The sequence below is a fragment of the Macaca mulatta genome, chromosome X (genome assembly GCF_049350105.2).
Source record: "Macaca mulatta isolate MMU2019108-1 chromosome X, T2T-MMU8v2.0, whole genome shotgun sequence".
Classification (NCBI taxonomy): Eukaryota; Metazoa; Chordata; class Mammalia; order Primates; family Cercopithecidae; genus Macaca; species Macaca mulatta.
The window spans coordinates 104,005,013-104,027,281 of record NC_133426.1 but is presented as its reverse complement, the minus strand read 5'-3'; the positions used below and the strand labels follow the sequence as shown (position 1 = coordinate 104,027,281).

The 22,269-nt window shown below is 34.9% G+C and overlaps 1 protein-coding gene across 5 annotated transcripts in view; it reads right to left on the bottom strand.

Moving 5' to 3' along the window:
- Nucleotides 1-22,269, bottom strand: part of DIAPH2 (diaphanous related formin 2) — a 918,351-nt gene that overhangs the window by 535,058 nt on the left and 361,024 nt on the right. For all 5 annotated transcript variants that reach the window (XM_077988110.1, XM_077988112.1, XM_077988113.1 and 2 more), the window contains 2 exons: nt 3,743-3,844; nt 1,522-1,616 (listed from right to left, as the gene is read on the bottom strand). In XM_077988110.1, coding sequence (XP_077844236.1) covers nt 1,522-1,616; nt 3,743-3,844 — 197 coding nt within the window. The remainder of the gene's footprint in view (nt 1-1,521; nt 1,617-3,742; nt 3,845-22,269) is intronic.

Below are 22,269 nucleotides of genomic sequence, written 5' to 3'. Positions count from 1 at the left end.
ACATAGGTCATCTTATTAAACCTTAGTCCTATTTTAAAAAATCATGCCTAGATTTAAGACATATACATGAGGTAAACTTTCATGTAAGCCTACAATCCAAAATAGAGGAGATTTCCACAGAGATACCACTTGCTCAAATTATGTATGCAGGTTCTCTGAGATTTACAGAGTTTGCAGGGAATGTGGCAAAACTGTTAAAGTTATAGAATAAGCTATTTAACTATTTGATGTTTTTGTTTTGTTTTATTTTGTTTTGAGACAGAATCTTGCTCTGTCACCAGGCAGGAGTGCAGTGGCACGATCTTGGCCCACTGCATTCTCCATCTCCCAGGTTCAAGTGATTCTCCTGCCTCAGCCTCCTGAGTAGCTGGGATTACAGGCGTGTACCACCACACTCAGCTAATTTCTCTATATTTTGAGTAGAGACAGGGCTTCACCATGTTGGCCAGGATGGCCTCGATCTCCCGACCTCGTGATCTGCCTGCCTCAGCCTCCCACAGGGCTAGGATTACAGACGTGAGTCACCACGTCCGGCCCTATGTGATGTATTCTAAAACTCAAAACCAACTGCATGGCTCAAAAACAAAAAACAACAAAATTAAGAAAAACAGAAAAAACTACAATGACTATATGCTTCCACAAAAATCTTTACAGTTATTCCTTTCAAAAATTAAACCAGACAGGGCCAGACATACTAAGAATTCAAATAATGTGTTAGATCCGTATAGTCCTTTATTATACAAAGCACTTTATTTGGTTAAATCCTCACAATGACCCTGTAATTGCAAATGAGAAAATAGAGGTTTAGAAAGATTCAACAGTTTGTTCATGGAAGGCAGAATAATATAACGGCTTTAGAGTCAAGATAGACATTGTTTTGAATCCCAGCTCTGGTACTTTGCCACTTACACCACTTACAAGCTTTGTGAAATTGGGCAATCTCTCTAAACCTCAGTTTCCTTATTTGTAAAATGAGAATAATAGTGCTTATCTCATAGGGTTATTGTAGGATTCAATGAAATAAAAAATGCAGACAGTGCTGGACATAATCAGCAATACATGTTATGTACCCAAACAGAGTTGGGTAAAAGTTACTCAGCTTAACAATGGGTATGTTAAATACCCACTAATTTTCAGAAAGCTGTTTAACCTCTTGACCCCTCAGCTTTTTCACCCATAAAATTTTAAGAACAATATATACTTAATGGAGCCATTTTGGTGATGAAGTACATGTAATTGTATGTACAGTGAATAATGGACAGTGATATGTCTATATATGCATATGCTTATACTGAAAAGGAAATACAGCTTATAAGTGGCAGAAACAGAATTAGAACCTAGATTTTCTATACTGAGTCCTCTTACTAGCAACACAGCTAGATATTCCTGATTTTATTAAACTACTCAATGTCTTTTTAAAAATCTAAATATAGAAGAGAATTTTCTTACAACTCCATTGAGAAGAGAATAGTCCAAAAAAATCTGTGAAAATGAATTTCAGAAGGAAAATATCCAAGTTACCTGAATTAAAGCCTCACTCAGCAGGTCTTCATTAACCTCCAGAATAATGTTTCTTATCTCTTCATATGGCATGCGATATGATCCCAGAAAGATGGCTAAAATAAAATTTGATTTTATTAAAAGTAGAACAGCATCAACATGTTAAAGTCCTAATAAATGCCTGATTTTCATTTCATAGACTTAAAATACGAAACTTGTCACTAATACTAATTTACAGAATTATGAACAAACAAAAGTTGTTCCATTCGATGGACTACTCACTCTATCCATTTAGACAAAATGGCCTATTTTCTCGGGCTCTAATGTTTATAGTTAGTGCATATTTACACACAAAATAAAATTCCTACTAATGACTATATGCTTATGCCTTTTAGATTAGGATGATACACAAAATGACCCATGAAAACTTAAGAGATTTTATTTCAAGTTGACCTTTTTATTTAATGAAGAATTTAGTGTGGAGATTGTCAGATGCATTCAACACAGTATTTCTCAGGAAAGACAATAAAATAACCAAATAAAAAATTATATCCATCTACTCCGCAATTCTCCCACATAAGAAAAAAATTAAAGTGCCTAAATCATCAGTGTGCTTTGCATTCCTGCTTATATTCCTGTGGTATACTATTGCTTACTTTATATACTGACTCACAATTTCCCCGGCCAACTTTTTCTTAAGTGGAAATCTATCATATCATATTAGAATAATTCAGCAAATTAAACCTAGAATAGCTAAGGATTATTCAGAAGGTACTTGCAACAACATGTTCCATTAAACATGTTTTTTAAAGAACACAGATGTGTTCTTATCACCAGAACTTGAACGTTTCTTTTTTTTTTCTCTCTCTCTTTTTTTGAGACAGAGTTTCTTTCTTGTTGCCCAGCCTGTAGTGCAATGGTGCGATCTCCGCTCACTGCAAACTTTGCCTCCCAGGTTCAAGTGATTCTCGTGCCTCAGCCTCCCAAGTAGCTGGGATTACAGGCATGCGCCACCACACCAGGCTAATTTTGCATTTTTAGTAGAGGCAGGGTTTCACCATGTTGTCCAGGCTGGTCTCAAATTCCTGACCTCAGGTGATCCACCTGCCTTGGCCTCCCAAAGTGCTGGGATTGTAGGCATGAGCCACCATGCCTGGCACCCAGAACTTGAACATTTCTAAGAATTTTTTTTTTTTTTCATGAAAAGGTCTATATGCCTTCAGCCATACGAAAAGAAAACAAAATCCTCACTCTATAGGCAAATGATTACCTTATACATAAGACCAAATGAGATCTCCACAATCTAAAAGAATAATGTTGACAGAAATCAACCAGCAATTGAGATCATACTGTGTTTTAAAGAAAAGTACTGAACATCAACTTTGAAAATGTACTATCAAATAAGTACATTTACACATTCACAACAGCTACTGGTAAACTGCTTTTCTGATAGCAACATTTCTACTGACATGAGAATGATGTGTTGTTTATTGTAATGATTCCCTATACCACATTCTTTAACAAAATAAACTCCCATGGTATTACTTTGTGCAATTAGAAATGCTCAATGTGTGGAAATTTCTGATGCATAGTGTTTTAGTATCAGCAAAATCTAAACACAGTCTACTGTAGTGACAGAACAAAAATTCTGAATTCAAGACAGAGGGAAAAGTATGCTAAAACTTAAAAGGCTTACATAAATGAAGATGGGTTTAACTGTCCATCTGCTTTAACAAAAGTATACTTAATGGCTGACCGGTTTGTTAAAGGCTTAAAGGTTCACAAACCAGTTTTTAAATGCAGTTAAGGTTAACAATTTAAGTAGCTCACATCACAATTACTTCAGACATAAAGGAATAGCAGTAGAAGGATTTGCCCAATGTAACTAGTGAATACTCTAAAACTATCAATCCCAGGTCTAGACAGAAGGAAAAAAAAAATCACTTTTTTATCAGTTCTGCCTTATGTTTCACTATGTCCTCTAACAGTGTATTATTATCATTACTTTCCAAATCTTTACTATTCACAAGTTTCATCTGGTCTGACGGAGGTTGAATTAGAATTTTCTCCATGGCGGCTAAGTGACAAAAAGGCAACCAAATCATGTTTACACAGAATTTTGTTTCCAGAAGATGCTAAATATGCCTGTTTAAAAAGGTTACAACTTTGATGAAATACATTAAACAGCTCCCACCCCTTTCACCACTACCTATACCAATTATATGAAGAAAATATTACATACACAGATTCTGAGCTGTTTTGGGATCCAAAATTCTCAGTTCTTTCACTTTCTTCTTTGTAGGCCCAGTCTTCTTTTCTTCTAATGCTTCTGCATTCTTTTGAACTGAAAGAAAAAATGTTGATTCATAAACAATAATGGTACTAATCCAAGTACACGGAATAACATTAGTAAGGTATATTAACTACATTAATAAAGCTCATTCTGAAATCAATAAATGTGTTTATTTCATTAGTTCAAGGAACAGGATAAACATAAAAATACAGAGCTGTTTTAGAGTTTTCACTACAAATTAAATATCAGCACTTAAGCAGAAAAGATAAGCCAAATAGAACCAAAAATCAATCGCTCCTTCTTACCTAATATACAACATTAATTACTCCTTTACCAGGTACCTACAGCAGTACTGGAATTAAATATATAGTACAACCTCGCTAATCTGAGCTAATTGAGGGAAAAGGAAGACACGCATTTCTCTTAAAATATGCTAAAATTTAAACATTTCTTTAATTCAGTGAAATTGCTTTAAAGCACCTAAGGTAAGTTTAACTGCTAAACAGGTTGCCATATAAATATTCCTGCTGAGACTGTTTTGAAGAATAGCTATGAACCATTTGCAATTTGTACAACAGTAGCACCATTTGCATACATGTAATTAAATAGACTCAGCAATGTGATCTTTTGCGTAAGTTAGCTTTGTATCCCTCGCTATTTGAAAAATACTATTTGCTTCCTTAGAACAGAAGATTTACTTTGCTTTCTTCAGAAGGTAACAGTATAACTCAAAACGGTTTAAAGCACGGAAAGGGTAAGGAGTAGCAGTGCCAAGGAGTGGCTTTAGCCTTCCATAACCTCCATCAGCCAACTCCCCAAGTAGGCCAGCTCAAAAAACAATGTGGCTGTCTGCTATGAAAATAAAGCGTTAAGTTAAATCCCCAAACCCCTCCTGTATAGAAATTGTATAGCTACCATTGTACTCAAGTGTTGGCAGTTTACCTTTTCCAATATAAAAACAGGGTTGTAAGTAATGGGGCCATCAGAAAATATGAGAAAAATAAAGCCAATACTTTTTCAGTCAAATAGAGTGTTAAGTCCTTGCTCCCAAATTCGTGCTGCTAAATTACATCACTGGTTCATATATGACCATAATCATGCTGCTGCTTTATCAATGTTAAAAAGATAACTGCATTTTGAGGCAATAATGATATTATTTTAATTCATCTAATCTTTGTTTAAAAGACCACAAATGCATTATCGATTTTCTTTTTTAGAGAAAAAGCAACATAAAACCACAGTACACTTTTACTAAGGCAATATGTTTATAGATGTTACCATATGGGAAACTTTTGCAACATTCTATAGAATTCATCAAAATATTGGAAGTCCATAAAGACTTCCTTTGTTTTAATAATACAAAATACAGAAAAATTAAATGAGCATACTACAGAAATAGCAGATGTTAATAAAATAAATTACCTGAATAACTAAAGTCCTAACAGTGCTAAATTTTACCAGACTGGCCAACCTAAAGTTATGTGCAGTCTAAGGAGAATGGATAACAATTAACACTTTAAAATTACGATCTTTGCCATGTGGATTCAACACAATAGTCATTGCTACTACTGGAAGAAAAGTGACTTTTAATATATTTATCTTAAAATATATTAAAAGAACATATTTTACGTTTATATTTATCTGTATATATTTCTAAATATGTTTTAAAATATATTAAAACATATCTCAAATATTCTTCAAAGGGTCTTTCTAGGAGCATAGAGTCTTTCATATGCAATCATCAACATTTTGATTTATTCTAATTGTCAAGTCAGTTCCAGCTTAAGACAACTGTACACAAGAAAATGACAGTCCAATAGCCTTTCCCTTTGTCTATAAAATGTGAAGTATCTGAATCATATTGAAATTACTTCTAGAATCATTCACTAATTTGAACCCAGTCAAGGAAATAGTCAAGAAAATTTTCCTAATCTCTCAATATGCTTTAAAATTCACTATGGGAGACTAATTAGCCAAGTACATATAGGAAAAACATGCTGTGCTATGAAGGACCTATAAAGATGCTTCTGCAAACTAACAGGATCCTGACTAACCCAGGAATAGATAATGCTCATTTAATGACTTTATATCTTTGCATTTTTTAATTAAAATATGGTCTAGCCTCTCCCCTTTTCAAACGAACAAATTGTTTAAAACTAAGATTAGATGCCCTAAATATCTAGAGTTCACAGTTTTCTTTCTTGAATCCCAACATATTTTCCTTGTGTTATACAACTTGGCTTAAATCCTGGGTTCGAAAAGTGATAAGAATTCCATGAGTGGGCACTGCTTTTTTGAGAATCACAAGAGAAAAACAAGTTTAAAGCAGTTCTCTAACTAGACAGGCTTTCAAAACTAATCATATTTTTGCCATGATAAATAATTACAGACTAGTGGCTATTATTGCCTTTGGCCTTCTTGTTTTTAAAAGCATTCCTTAGGGAGCATGACCACAGGCTTAGATAAATAGAGAATTCAAGGAACAGCAATGAGACATCAAATATCCCAATAGTGTTCAACACATCATATGTTAAAAATTGCCTGCTTTCATAGTGACCTCAAAATGTCACTTATCCTAGTATACTTTTATTCTGTATGTTTCTAGTGGTTACAAAACATTAAATAACTAGCAATTCTATAATTATTTGAAGTTACTTGGATGAAACTAAAAAGTTTTTTTAAGTTTCGATATAAAAACTTCCTGAATTGATTTTATCATCAATTGCCCTATGGTCCTCAGGTTCATAATGAGGCCTACAGTGAAACGTGACCTTCCCCATACAAATGAAAAAACATTTTGCACATGGGTTTGAATCCAATAGATTGAATTAATTTGAGTGTGTAAATTGGCACTGCTAATAGAATAATAATGAAACATTAAAAAATACAGTCTGTAGGAAGATAATCCTAATAATAAAGACATGTATATTATTATTAAAGATATGTTAATATCAAGATACTCATTATCTAAGATAAAATGCCCACTGAGTATTATTATATTTCCTTTAATACATGGATTTTTACAAGCAATTGTACTATAAATGTATTCTTTTACAACTGCGAAATGCTCATCAGCATAAATAAAGTAAACATGGTTATATGCTTTCCCCAATCTAATATAGGCAATGTTCAGGAATCTCCTATTAATTTCTGCTATCCCAGTGGATACACAGAACATGTGACAAGATGTTATAATTTGTAGCAAGTATTAAAATATTTTAAATAGGTAACATTAGATGATTTACATAGTGATAACTAACCATGAATCATAACAAAATTTGTATAACTATCTTAAAATTTCAGTGAGAAAGACTGATTTCTATAGTCAGAATCACATTCATTAATCTACCAAATATTTCTTGAACACCTACTATGAATTAGCCTAGCATGAGCATACAATGGTACACAACACATAAATATCTACTCATACTGCATGGTCATATGTAAACCAGTAATTATGGAAGTATCCACAAAAGGTACCTAACATTTATAATTTTCTTTATCCATAAAAATATAGCTTAGATGAATACATGCATATTACTCAGTGAATTCTCATTTTCTTATTGCAAGCATAGTTCTATATTAGGGAACATCTTATCTTTGAAATCAGCATCACATTATGTGTTGTATCATATTATAAGAAATATGAGGAGAATTAAAAGGATGTCCCTTCCTATTAAGTACACTACATATAGGCCGGGTGCAGTGGCTCACGCCTATAATCCCAGCACTTTGGGAGGCTGAGGCAGGCAGATCACCTGAGGTCAGGAGTTCGAGACCAGCCTGGCCAACATGGTGAAATTAGCCGGGCATGATAGCATGTGCCTGTAATCCCAGCTACTCAGGAGGCTGAGACAGGAGAATCACTGGAACTTAGGAGGCGGAGGTCACAGTGTGCCAAGATTGCGCCACTGCATTCCAGCCTGGGCAACAAGAGAGAAACTTTGTCTCAGGAAAACAAATAAACAAAAAAGTACACTATATACAAAGCCACAGTAAATAAAGCTAATAATAGTAGTATCAACAAACACAGTGAACATTTACGTAACTTCACGCATACATATTTGTATATTTAAGAAGTAAATGCCAACTATTCTTTTACATATAACATACAAATATAAGAACTGTGATCCATATATACTTAAACACATATTTTATCCATGTGGATATAATTCCAGAGGTGATTCCAGCTACATGGAAATAATTTTTTAACATATTGGTTGAAATATACAATATTTTAATTTCAATTAATGACTTGATAATATTAAAATAAGTGCAAGAATGGCAATGAAAGGTAGGGGAAATGTACGCTGATTTTTGCGTGTGATAGGTTTAATGATTTTTTTTTGTTATTTTCTACTCTATTCTGAATCATCCGTATGCGTTTCCAGAAATATCACGTGAACCTGATGGCAAAAAAGGTCAAGGAAGATGAGATCAATAGATAAATACATATGTAATACACAACAGATGAGAGTATTAAAAAACAAAAATCACAGCAGTAGTAGTAGTTTTACTACTGGTAACCACCAATACAATCTTCACAAGCACCATCAAAATCAAAGTTTTATTACATATCCACTCTGTATCTGGCATTAATTTTTATACCACTTTATATGATAGGTACTAACCAGTGTCATTTTACAAATGAGGAAATCAAGGACAAATTTAATCATATGTCCAAGGTGATATAGCTAGTAATGAAAACATGCTAAACTTCACCAGTGATCAGGGAAATGCAAATGAAAATAACCGAAGAAATATCATTAACAGTCATCAAACTGAAAAAATGTTTAAGTCTCACAATACCAAGTATTGATGAAGATACAAAGAAGAATTTGATTATGCCAACAGTTGACAGTAAATATTCAGCAATGACTTAAAAAACACATGTATCAACATCTGATATATTTGAAGGTATGCTTGTCATAAATACAGCCCAACATTTCTGCTTGTAGGTCAAATGGTCAAGGAGACAAAAATGTTCACTGCAACAGTGTTTATAACAGTAGAAAAGTTATAAACAGCCCATGTGCCCAGGGGTTATGAAATGGATAAATTGTGGTATATTAATACAATGTAATACCACACAGCATTTACAGTGATTGTACTGCAGCTATATATTTCAACAAGGATTGATGCCAAATACAATGCTGAGTGGAAAAATTAAAGTTATGTAAAATGGTACATGCAGTATAACATTCATCTAAATTAAAACAGAGACTAATCTTGTGTATTGTTGATAGATGAGTATATATGTAGCAAAATTAAAAAAACATAGGCTAGATATTAGCCAGCTAATGACAGTGGTTGCCTAAGAGGAGGAATCTGATGCTGGAATAGGTAGAACCTTGGAAACTTCCATTTTAACTCTAATGTTTTATTTCCTTAAAAGCAAAGATCTGGATTAAATATGACTAAATGTTAACATCTGTTCATTTTGGGTAGCTGGTAGATGGGCGTTTGCTACATTAGCCTTTGTAATTTCCCATTTTTTTACATAAAAATAAAATTCATATGAATAAATTACACAAATACTCCCATCCATTTTTATAGTTTACAAACTGTTAACCTTGGAAATCCCAAGGGCCAAGTGTAGACAGGAATTACAAACAATATGGAAAAGAATAATCAAGAATGCTGGTAAAGATGAATCAATTTGTAAGGAACCACAATTTTGTGTTCAATTGTTATTGAGTCTATTTTGTGAGGAATAACACATGTGTTTGCTAAACCTTGGGAGGGAAAGCTGATGCAATAGGCAGGAAGAGATTCCATTTCTGTTTCCTCGCACATGCTACATATTACAGCTGTGAAGCTTCCCCTCTCCATGTTGCCTACAGCTGCACACGAACCAAGGCATCCTACAGAAAGGTAGATTTCATTCTGACACCTGCGTAGTACCTGAAGCAATAGGAATGGCATTACCAAGAGTGTTTCTGAAGTTCAGAGCACATTAAACAAGACTAATGGTTCTAATGGTAGGGATAACACACACATACTTTGTAGTGATTTCCTAATTAAGGAACAAATCTTACTGGTTGTAGTTTATACAAGAACACCCCAAATCAGGAAGCACATGTTACTGCAAATTAACATCTGCATAACTAATATACTTGCACACCTGTTCATTAAGCCAATTACTGAACACTGCTAAATGTCACCAGAACATTATGTTTAACAGCTAGCATAGCTAATGTTGTGTATTTTCAAATGGGCCGCAATAGCTCAGCAGGTAATGTATATTTTAGGAAGGACAAATAAAGTTGTCTTAGAGGTTTTAGGGAAGAATTTCCCTTGTTTGAAGTGGTAACTTAAATACCAAAACTGAAGTATGGTTTTTACCTCAAAGTAGTCCAGTTATATTTTGTTTAATGATGTGGATACATTCCGAGTTCTTCTTTAGATGATTTTGTCATTATGCGAACATTATAGGGTTCACCTACATAAACCTACGTGGTATAGCCTACCTCACAGGTTTGTAGCCTATCGCTCCTAGGCTACAAACCTGTACAGTGTGTTACTGTACTGAATATTGTAGGCAATTGTAACAAAATGGTATTTGTATATCTAAACATATTTAAAATAGAAATGGTACAGTAAAATTACGATACAAAAGATAAAAAATGGTTTACCTGTATAGGGCACTTAGCATGAAGGTAGCTTACGGAACTGGACAGTGCTCTGGGTGAGTCAGTCAGTAAGTGGTGAATGAATGTGAAGGCCTAAGACATTACTGTACACCACTGTAGACATAGGCTGTACACATAGGCTACACCAAATTCACAAAAATTTTCTTTCTTCAATAATAACTTAAACGTAGCTTATAGTAATTATAAACTTTGTGGTTTTTTTTAACTTTTGACTCTTTTGTAATCAGATTTAAAATACAAACACATTGCACAGCTGTACAAAAATATTTTCTCCATATCCTTATTCTGTAAGCATTTTCCTGTTTAAACTTTTTAAAATTTTTTACTTCTTAAATCTTTTTGTTAAAAACTAAGACACACACATGTTAGCCTAGGCCTGTACAGGGTCAAGATCATCAATATCACTGTCATCCACGTATACATCTTGTCCCAGTGGAAGGTCTTCAAGGGGCAATAACACACATGGAGCTGTCACCTCCTATGATAACAACGACTTTTTCCGGAATACCATGTGAAAGACCTACCTGAGGCTATTTTACTGTTAACTATTTTTTTTTTAAACAAGAGTACACTCTAAAATAACAATGAAAAATATAGTAAATACATAAAACAGTAATATGGTTGTTTATTATTATCAAGTATTATGTACGGTACATAATTGTATGTGCTATACTTATATATTACTGGCAGCACAGTATATTTGCAACATCACCACAAATATGTGAGTTATGCATTGCACTACAATGTTACAACGGCTACATGTCACTAGGCAATTGGGATTTTTCAGCTCCATTATGATCTTATGGAATCATCATCATATAAGCAGTCCATTGTTGATCAAAACGTTGTTTTGTGGTACATGACTATACTTGACAAATGAGGTTGTCAAGGTGCTTTCCTGTTAACCTTTAACCTATATGAATTACCTTATTCAAGCTCAAGTCAGTCACTTTACCCACTGGTTGTCTCTGGCTTTGTAAGTATGAACTGACATTTTTCTGGTTATCTCATTTATTCAAAGAACTTCCTGTTATTTTAAATGTCAGAATTCATGTCACGAATCAGTGAGTCCAGCAATCAACTCCAAGAGCTAAGTGCATCAGACAAAGTATGAAGAAAGGCATATCTGTAGGAATTACGATGCTACAAAAACCAGTATCACTAGGCCAATAGGACAATACTTGTTGAGAATACAGTCTGGGCATTCATCACACCCAGGCTTTTCTGATTTGATATGGTCCATCTCAGCTTGGTGCAGATCCTGCACACAATTCAGTTTGATGCAAAATACATTAACCTTGCTGAGTAAGACTCAACAAAGTAACACCCTGAAATATTTGTAGCCATAATCTCAAGTTGATGATGTAGGACTTTTCAGACTAGGAGACTCACAGTTGCCTCCTACATATTATTACTGAATAATTTGAGATAAAAAAATTTCCATGGAGATGCTGAGTATAACCCGCACTTTAATATTTCTTATAGAGTTCTTCCTTGTGGCCTAATCAAAGTGCTTTGCTGTGTTTTCCTGAATATTAACTCAAAGCTGTGGTTTTTTTCTATACGTGGCTTGGTATCCTTATTTGCCCGAAATATAATTCTGAATTTGATGGTTGGTGATTGCTGCAGGAGGTGCTGGGTGTTATCAACTTTTTATGGTTGCAGGGGAAGATAAAGACTAGAGACTAGAGATGGAACAATGGTGTTGAGGCGGGTGGGGCATGTGTTCCGTACTTACCTAGTCTAACCATATAACTTATATACAAAGAACTGGAGTGAGAGGGTTGGAGATTATGTCAGGAATCCAAGGACTCAGAGGAGTTGCCAGATGAAAAAAAAAATGGTTGTATAGAGTGGAGCTATACGCTCACAGGAGGCATAGGCGAGAGGAAGAATCCAAAGCCAAAGAACATGAGCTGATTAGTTTCTGATCACCTCCATCCCCAGAGACTCCCAGAATCAACCAGGAGAGTCTTTGAAAAGCGGTTGAGGCAAATTTTAGATACCAGGTAAGGAGGGATTCAGAACTTTGAAAATGTGGGTATTAAAAATGTATTCATCAGGTTTGAAGTATAGGAAATTTAGATTATTTATACCATGTGCTGATGACACCTGCTTCACAGGAATGTTGTGAGAAAGAAATGGCACATACATGTAAAAGCTCCAGTAACATAAAGAAGGTCAGCGAACTTTTTCTATATAAGGCTAGACAGTGAATATTTTAGGCTTTGCAGGTTATACCATCTTTGTTGCAACAAGTCAACTCTGCTATTGTATTGTGAAGGCAGCCAGAAACAGTAAGTAAACAAATAAGGATGGAAGTGTTCCAATAACATCGTTTACAAAAATAGGTGGTCAGCTAGATTTGGCCTGCAGATCATAGTTTCCAAACCCCTGACATAACAAGATGCTCAATAAATGTCTGATTCCTTATCCCCTTCCTTCTGCAACTGAGGTCAATTTATACTTGCTTCCACTTTTGCAAACATGAGAAAATGTTCAACATTCCCCCTGCAAATTAGGATCTACAAGCTCCTTGCTATAATTGTTGACATTCTGTTTTTCAAGTACGATACACATAATCAAACACATTTATACTCCTCATGGTTTCTGAATGTGTCAATCCTACAGGGATCAATTATCTCATAAAAAACTGTCACTGTCCTTTATTTTATTCCCCATATAGTCTCATATACGTTTTCATGTAAAATGACTGAAAACACAGCTCAACTTTAATAAAATTAAAAAATTAGTTTCTATCATCCATCCTTATTGGGGCTGAACGAGAGCTCATAAGCAGCTACAGTGTTCGGTAATGTTTCACTTGGGATATACTGGTTTATAATAAAACAAAAACCAAGTTCTGTAAAAACAAACAAACACACACACACATAAATCAGACTTTTGTATTTCATATAATACAGTTCTCGTATTCTATGCACATAAAAATATTACTGAGTCTCTCAATTTGTTTGTTGCTGGCTGAGCTCAATGGGAAACATCAAGAGTAGACTGTCCCTGTTTTCCATTTGGATTCCAACTGGTTTCAATTTTATCTTTCAGGAGTAATTTTCTTTAGTTCAGAAACCACAGCAGTACATACTGTTGAAGGTGATAAAAACACTAGAAGAATTCTGAGAAATGAAAGATAGGGAGCACCTGAACATTTCATTTCCTTCCTGGTTTTTTTTTTTTTTTTTTGAGACAGAGTTTCCCTCTATTGCTCAGGCTGGAGAGCAGTGGCATGATCTCAGCTCACTGCAACCTCTGCCTCCAGGGTTCAAGCCATTCTCCTGCCTCAGCCTCCCAAGTAACTGGGATTATAGGCACCTGCCACCAAGCCCGGCTAATTTTTTTGGCATTTTTGGTAGAGACTGAGTTTCACCATGTTGGCCAGGCTGTTCTCGAAATCCTGACCTCAAGTGATCTGCCCACCTCAGCCTCCCAAAATGCTGGGATTACAGGCATGAGCCACCACGCCTGGCCCCTTGTTTCTTTTTTTAAGTCAAGTTTAGTCTGTTGGTGACATCCTATTTGAAAGCAGAAAAGTAATATTTGAGACCATTTTGGAAATATAAAAAGACATATGAGAACAAAATTCAAATAAGCTTTAAGTTCTCTTGTTTCCCAGACTCACTACCCTCTTCCTCCTCAATCTATTATCCTGTTATACTACCAAGCATCTTAGAAGAATGCCCGACACCATCTCCCTGTCCTTCCCTCCTATTCTCTCATCTACTTGTAATCTGAATTCTAACACACTCATCCCTACTGAATTAGAACGCTGAAATCTCTGCAGGTAGGGCCTCAGGACCTGTACCTCTTAAGAACTCCTCAGGAAATTCTGAATATTAGCAAGTTTTAGAAAAACTGCTCTGTAGTACATAACACAACACTCTATAATAGCTCAATAAATACTTCCCAAATAGAAAAGTGCAAATATTGTTAACAGTAACCCATGAAAGCCCTCTTTATAATATCTTCCAAATCTTGGAATCGAACACTGAAGGCAACACTTGGTCAACCATTGAGCTTATAGAAATGACAAATAATGAGATTTTGTGAAAGAACAAAGGATTCTCAAGGTACACTCTGTTAATTTTTAAATCAATTACAAACTAGATATATCACTGAGGGCAACGATCTTGCATATATTTGTAAAATCTATTACTGTGCTAGGGATATATAAGTTCTTAGAATAAGTTAGAATGCATTGTATGTATTAATTAAAACTATTTATGTAAATAATAAATACTAAAATGAATATAAGATACCACTGCCTCTCTCCTCTTTTATAGGTACAGATGTCACAGAGGTAGAGAAGACGGGAAAAGAAAAAAAGAAAAACAATAATCTGCTATTGAAAAGGAAATCAAAAGGCAGTTAAAAATGAGCGTATTCTTTTTTGTTTGTTTGTTTGTTTGAGACGGAGTCTCACTCTGTTGCCCAGGCTGGAGTGCAGTGGCACAATCTCGGCCCACTGCAACCTCTGCCTCCCACATACCTATTCTGCCAGATCACTGAAAACAATCAAAGACTTGGAATATGCAAAATAGGAAGAGAAAAAAATTTTATTCGATAAAAACTGGAGTCCTCAAAAGAGAGAAAATTCAGTCTAATAGAAGTCCAGAACTGAGCTAGATAAAATGTTAAGCAAGCACATCATAGGTTAGTTTCATTGCTTTTGGACACTATGTAGTCATTTTAAAGCTTGTGGGTCTTAGACCAACAGATCTCAAAAACCATATTCTACTGTAAGTGCACATTCCTGAGTCTAATAATCTGCTTTATGTCAAGGTCCGTTTCAGTTAGCAAGTAGCATGTTGATACTATCTACGAAAATAAACCTGATTTTAACACGTAACCTATTTATCAAAGTAAATGGAGTCAACGTGTTATGAAACCTATCCAAAAAGTAAACTCAGTTTAATATTGAGTCATTGACAATCACAACTGGTGTGTGTGTGTGTGTGTGTGTGTGTGCGCGCGCGCACGTGCGTGTTTGTGTATCATGAAATATAGTTAGGTAGCTTCAGTTTAACAATAAGTTTCCATGAGGTATTTATTCAACTAAATGCCAGAAATAGTTTGGCCTGTAAGCTTTTAAGAACTTAAAAAAAAAAAATAAAATAAAAGAATTGTTGGATAAAAGCTCAGCTGTGACAAACTCTGTCTTCTGTGAGAAGTACCATTTAATACTATATTCAGTGCTGTAGAGCATTCATAACATTACTGCAAACAATATAGAACAAAAACATAAAACTAGTCATTTATAGTAAAATAAAGGGCAATTGCCCACTGTGCATCTCTTATTAATTTTGTAGCCAAAAGTTAGATAATAGAGGGCCCTATAACTGTTTATAAAGGCATATATAAGATGAATGCAATGTTTAAGATTAAACACTACATCTGAAGGCAAAGCAAAACTCAAATGTACAGTGGCTCCTCAATATACAGCCCCTAAAATTCTTACTAGTTTTCTGAAATCTACTGTAGACTGCAGATAGAGCGATTACCATACAAAGTAAAAAACATCTCATAAAGAACAGAATGAAATCTGCCTTATGTTAAAAAAAAAAAAAATCAGAAATCCCACAAATTGAAGGTTTTACTAGAAACTTATTGAAGATAAAAGAGAAGGTAATAGCCCAGGTAAGAAGCAACTGCTAATAGTCACAGACAGCAAATGTATTTGACTGGATCAGGACAGCAACCTGCTGACTCTTTTTCCTAGCAAACTATTTCAAACCCGCTGTGCTCGCCATTAGGCTGGCCTTTACTTCACCCCAGCCACTTCAGTCCGATCACTGTGGGGGATCATTGTTGCTTCCCTCATGGCAGCCACCAAAGTGTGCCTCTGCTTTTAGCCCAGAATGCTTTGAATCTGAACTTAAGAACTGGTTATAACTACAGAGACAGAGCAGGAAGTAAATATGTAAAATTTGGAACAGAAGTGTCGTAATAAAATCAAATTAAAAAATCAAACTGGCTTATAAGATACAATAAATTCCTGTTTCTTACTGGAAATTTTTACTAAAATATCAGTTAAAAAACATAGACTCCAGAGTTGGGTATGACAATCCGTGAAGAAGAATGAAAAAAAGCAGAATACAGCTGACCCTTGAACATAATAGGTTTGAACAGCTAAGAGTCCACTTATATAAATTTTCTTCCTCTTCTGCCACCCTAGACAGCAAGACCAGTCTCTCCTCTTCCTCCTCTTTCTCAGCCTACTCAACATGAAGATGACAAGAATGAACTTTTATGGTGATCCACTTCCACTTAATGAACAGTAAATATATTTTCTCTGTGTTAAAATTTTCTTCACAACGTTTTCATCTTTGTCCTATTTTATTGTAAGAATACAGTATGTGACACATGTAAAATACAATATAAAGCACAAATCATGTGTTAATCCACTGTTTGCGTTATCCATAAGGCTTCTATATATCTAGCTTTCCACTTAGATTTCATGGAACTGAATCTGATAAAACATTCAAAAAGGCAGAGATTATATCTGATACCTGGTGCACTATTTAAAGAAAACTGAGGCACATAAGATGTAACAGGTATAAGTGAGTAAAGAAAATAAAATAGTTACTTCCAGGTAGCATCATCCTTGAAGTCCTGCCTCCAAAATATACACATTTTTAACATCTCTTGATATGACATGAGACATTGTGTATACTGTTATTCTGTGTCCCTAATACAGATGGAGAGATTACAGGTTCTAATTTTAAGTGATTTTTCCCTATAGTCTACTAGGACACGAGTAGCTAAGATAGCAAAAGTATGTCAGGACTCCTGAATGATTGTAAAATATTTTCAATTCATCTCCCTTCACATTTTTGCTGTCAAACCTTTGTCTATCCATTAAGACTGAAGTCAAATGTCACTTTCTCTATGAAATCTTCTTTAATTACCACTATATTCTTCATCTACCTTTAGCACTGGAAAGGTATTTTCCACATGCTGCCCTACTTAATTAATTTTCATGTATATATCTTATTGACCTATCTAAGTTATAAACTTGTATGGAAGAGAACATTCATGGTACAACTTTATCTCCCACATCAATCCCTCCTCCCATGGTATGTGGAAAATGATGCTCAGGTAATATTATGTGAATAAAATATGTGAAACATTGGAGGGGAAAAATGAGGGTACAGGAATATAAATGTGAAAGTGATGATCTTCTGTCTTCAAGTTGTAACTAAAGCCTAAGTAGTGAGGATGCCTGGAGTGTTGAGCCCATAGAAGACAGAACAGCCAATTAAGAGGACAAAAAGAACAATAAAAAGGTATGAGAAACAGGGGAATTCATTGTCCCAGAAGTGAGAAAGGAAAATGTTTCAATAAGAGAAAGTAATCAACAGTGTCAAAAGTAGCAGGAAGGTCAAGCATAGTCTAAATCCTTAAAAAAAAAAAAAAAAAAAAGACCAGAAGAATATAGGCCATTTCAGATCATATAGAGCAATTTCAAAAGAGCAATGATAAGAGAAGCCATATTACAAGAAATAAGAAAGGGAATGGAAACATTTGCTGAATAGAGATCACTCACTTGATTAGTTTAGTAGGAAAGATAACTATATAGTGTGAAGGAGACAAAAACAAAGTGACTGGATACCAGTTTTGTGTTAAGTTTATCTATTACAAGAAGGCACCTGATTGTCAAAGTCAAGAATAGTTTTTATGCCCAAAATGATTTCAGAATAGACCCAGCAGACAATGATTTACTGGATAAAATCAATAAGAACCGTGCAAAAGAGATTATACTGTTCAACGATCCATGTTGCATCAATACACATAATGGAATGAGACAAGGTGATACAATGGCCCAAAGCTTCCTGGAATCACTCTTTAATGAAATCAACTAGCAAAATAAAGTCTACATAGACAGCAAGCAAGTCCCACACCCTCTTTTTACCGACAACAAAATAGAATTTCCCAATGTGACAGAAAGAGAAAAGTGGCATGTAACAGTACCAACGGAGCTAAATTGAAAATCATTGTTTAGAAAACCAAACGTTTATACAAGCACAGCCCACAAGGTTCTGTCAACATTTCCAACAAGGAAACATGACAACTTCATCTATCTGAGTCAACAAATGAATAAAATGGCATGTTCAAGGGGAAATGCCACAGAAGCAGCAGTCTATGCCATTTTTATTGGCATACAAAAAGTTGCTGCATAACAAACTGCTAATGAGGATTAGAACATTATTCCATTCTGTGGTATCAGGGTTAACCTAAAATATGAAGTATTTATAACATTAGCTGATGGAAATAAACTGGCTGTCACCCGATTACCTATGGTGTCATGAGAATGTGAAATCTGACACTGTGCAGGCCTAATGGTAGTTATTCACGCTTCCCTGCACACCAAGTACAGATGGACCAGTTAGGTGGCCTGCCAATATGACAACAGGTGGCTTTCTCAACTTACTAACTGCATTTGTAGTCATATTTAGAGAAAATATTCCAATGAAAGAATGAAATTTGCTGGGTTCTTTTAGTGAAAAAAGCATGCTTTCTCAAACAACTTCAATGTAATAAAATTAAAGAAATAGTTAAATTCCTGGTAGGGGGCAAGGTGTTACCCTAGGAAGTGAAAGAATTCCAGGAAACAAGTTACTAGCCTTAAGAAACTTACATAATCCTTATATAAGCCTTAAGAAACTTACATAAAGTACAAATCATGTGTTAATCCACTGTTGGTGTTATCCATAAGGCTTCTGGTCAATAGTAGACTATTAGTAAAGTTTTTTGGGAGTCAAAAGTTATTCTCGAGTTTTCAACTGCATGGCGGGCGGTCGGCACCTGTAATCCCCGTTACTCAAGGGTCAACTACATATCTAGCTTTCCACTTAGATTTCCACTTAGATTTTGTTTCAGGTTTTATTTAAAAGGCGATTGCCTGTACGTTCCATGTCTCCTTTTGCTACGTATGACTTACCATTTAGTAATAGCACTCAAAGCAAAGAAAACGTCTAATTTCCTTTCTAATAGTAATTATTAATGATGTTGATTATTATATATCTTCTATTTAATGAATATCTTAGATTACATCTCTCAACTATTTAATTAACATAATAACTCTTCAAGATAGGATCTCATTTTTACTATACAAAAGCTTCGGCTCAGACCCGTGAAGTGACTTCGTCTACCAAATGACTATTAGATCTGGGATTCAAACCCAGATGAAACCTATGGTTTCAATGCATCTTCATTCCACTACAACAAATTCCCTCCCTTAGTATATTTGCCTATCATTTCATTAAGTGAACTACGTTTAAAACAAAGCAGAGTGACTGGCACTTAATAGGCAGCTTTGTAAATGCCAATTCCCAGTTAACGGCCCCCTCTACAAACACTGTACTACACGTAGTCTAATAGAGTGAGATATACAAAGAAATGGGGTTCTGTAAAATTACAGGTAAGCATACCAGACATAGAAAATTACATTACTAAACAATGATGAAAGAAAAATTGGATTTAACAAAAAGAGCAGAAATGAATCAATGAGTGTATCTGCTGATAGAGTCTATGGTAATTCAAGCACGATGCAATGACTTCACTATTTCCCAAAGGCAAAGATGATTATTTGCTGGCAGTTTTCTGAGCTGGCCCTTTAATACGTATGGTCATTATCAGTTTTAAAATAAAGAATCTCAGTATGAATTTTGCTTAAGTAATTCTAGCAATGTATAATCCACAGTAAAAATGCACACTCAAAGGTTAATATAAAACCTAGCCTTCTATACAAAGTGGGATGAAATTTCCCTGGCATAAAATACCTTTGGGAATGAGTTACCTCTTGGCAAAGTAAAGAGTATCAAAATAATAACAAAAAACCTGTCAAATACAATAAGAGAGAAGATGTTGCATTTTTAGCAGTTATTAAATGCTGGAGTTTACCACCACATAAAGGCTTTTACAGCTACATCCTCAATATTTGGCCACATTAAAACCTTTTAAAGTACATAATCAATGAAACTGCAATGCATAAACACACATAATGAAAAAAACTACTTCAAGCTGATCACTAGAAAAATAAGAGCACTCTTCTCTTAGTTGAGAAATGAATCACGAAGTGTTCTTCCTAGAAATTGTCCTACTGGTTTAAGATCTGAAGTTCAATAACAACAGATAGGAGTGACCTTGCTATCATTCAACTCTATATTAATGTAAGTATGTTACATATATACCCATATGTATATACATCGATATAGGAAACTACTGAATTTATTAAATTACTAATAGTTCTTTTTCTTGAAACTTTCTTCTCAATGACTTCAAAGACCAGACTTCTCTGATAAACAATCCTATGCTTCTGACTAGTCTTTGTTTTCCATATTGTATTCTCTACTTCTATCTACTTCTTATATATTAGTGACCCCAAAGTCCCCATGTTCTAGTCTTTTTACTTTATATTTTTGCCCTGTGCAATCTACTACTCTGACTTCAATCATTAATCTATGTGCTTATGTTTCTTGCATCTGTATCTTCAGCCCAGGTTTTTTCTCTGGGTTGCAGACCCATAAATCCAATTCGTATCTCTTCCACAGGACCTCCAAATAAATATGCTCCAACATGAACTCATTCTCAGTTACCTGAGAAGTGTTGTGTCTGTTCCCTACTCCAGTGAAAAGCATCATAACAAAATATATATCATAGAAATAAGAAACCTTCAAGCAATTTTTGAATCTTCTCTCCCTATGCCTGCCCTCCATCTGCAAAATTCTGCCTAAATTTCTACTGCCCTGTTTAGAGCCCTCAACAATTATTGCTTAGATCTTTCATTCATTAATTCACTTATTCTACAGTTATAACACTCATGATCATAGGCAATGTAAATGCAAAAATGATTAAAGGCCACATGTAGTGGCTCACACCTGCAATCCCAGTACTTTAGGAGGCCGAGGCAGGAGGATCCTTTGAGCCCAGACAACAGAATAAGACCTCATGTTTACAAAAGTGGGAAAAAAAAAAAAAAAAAAAAAACTAAACTAGCCAGGTATGGCGGCATGTGCTTATAGTCCCGACTACTCTGGAGGCTGAGGTGGGAGGATCACTTGAGCCTAGGAGTTTGAGGTTACAGTGAGCTATGATCATGTTAGTACACTGCAGTCTGGGTGACAGAGTGAGACCCTGTTGCTAAAATAAATAAATAAATAAAATTAAAAAGAAAGAAAGAAAAGATTAAAGCACAGTCTTTGTTTTCAGATAGACAAATGAATAGCTATAACAATGTATTAAGGTGTATAGAAGAGCTGTGAAATTACAGTAGTCACTTTGATTTTTGTTTTGTTTTGCATTTTTTCTTCCCCTTTACTCCAATTTCTTCTACACATTCATTACTGGGGTTATCTTTTTTAAATGGTAAGATATTATTACTCATCCTTATTTTTTCTCCCTATATATATGATAAAGCTTAAGTAATAAGTAGGGAATTTAGTACCTTTTAAAATCTGGCTCCAAATTAACTTAATAGCACCCAGGTGTCCCAATGCTCTACCTAAACCAGATCACTCACTATCAGACAAAATCAGGACATCCCAAGCCTGTATACCTTTGCTGAATACCTTTGCTGATATTCTTTATATTCCATTCTTTCTCAACCTGAACACATTTGGCTGGGCTAAAATGCCATCTTCTTTGAGATGCCTTCCTGAACTCTTCCAAGCAGAATTAATTATTCCCTCCTCTGGGCCTCTACAGAGTTTTGTTCCTATCTTGGATGTAGCACTTAATATACTGTACTATCATTAGTTTAGATATCTGGCTCCTCCATTAAGTGTGAGTTACTCAAAGCCATCAGCA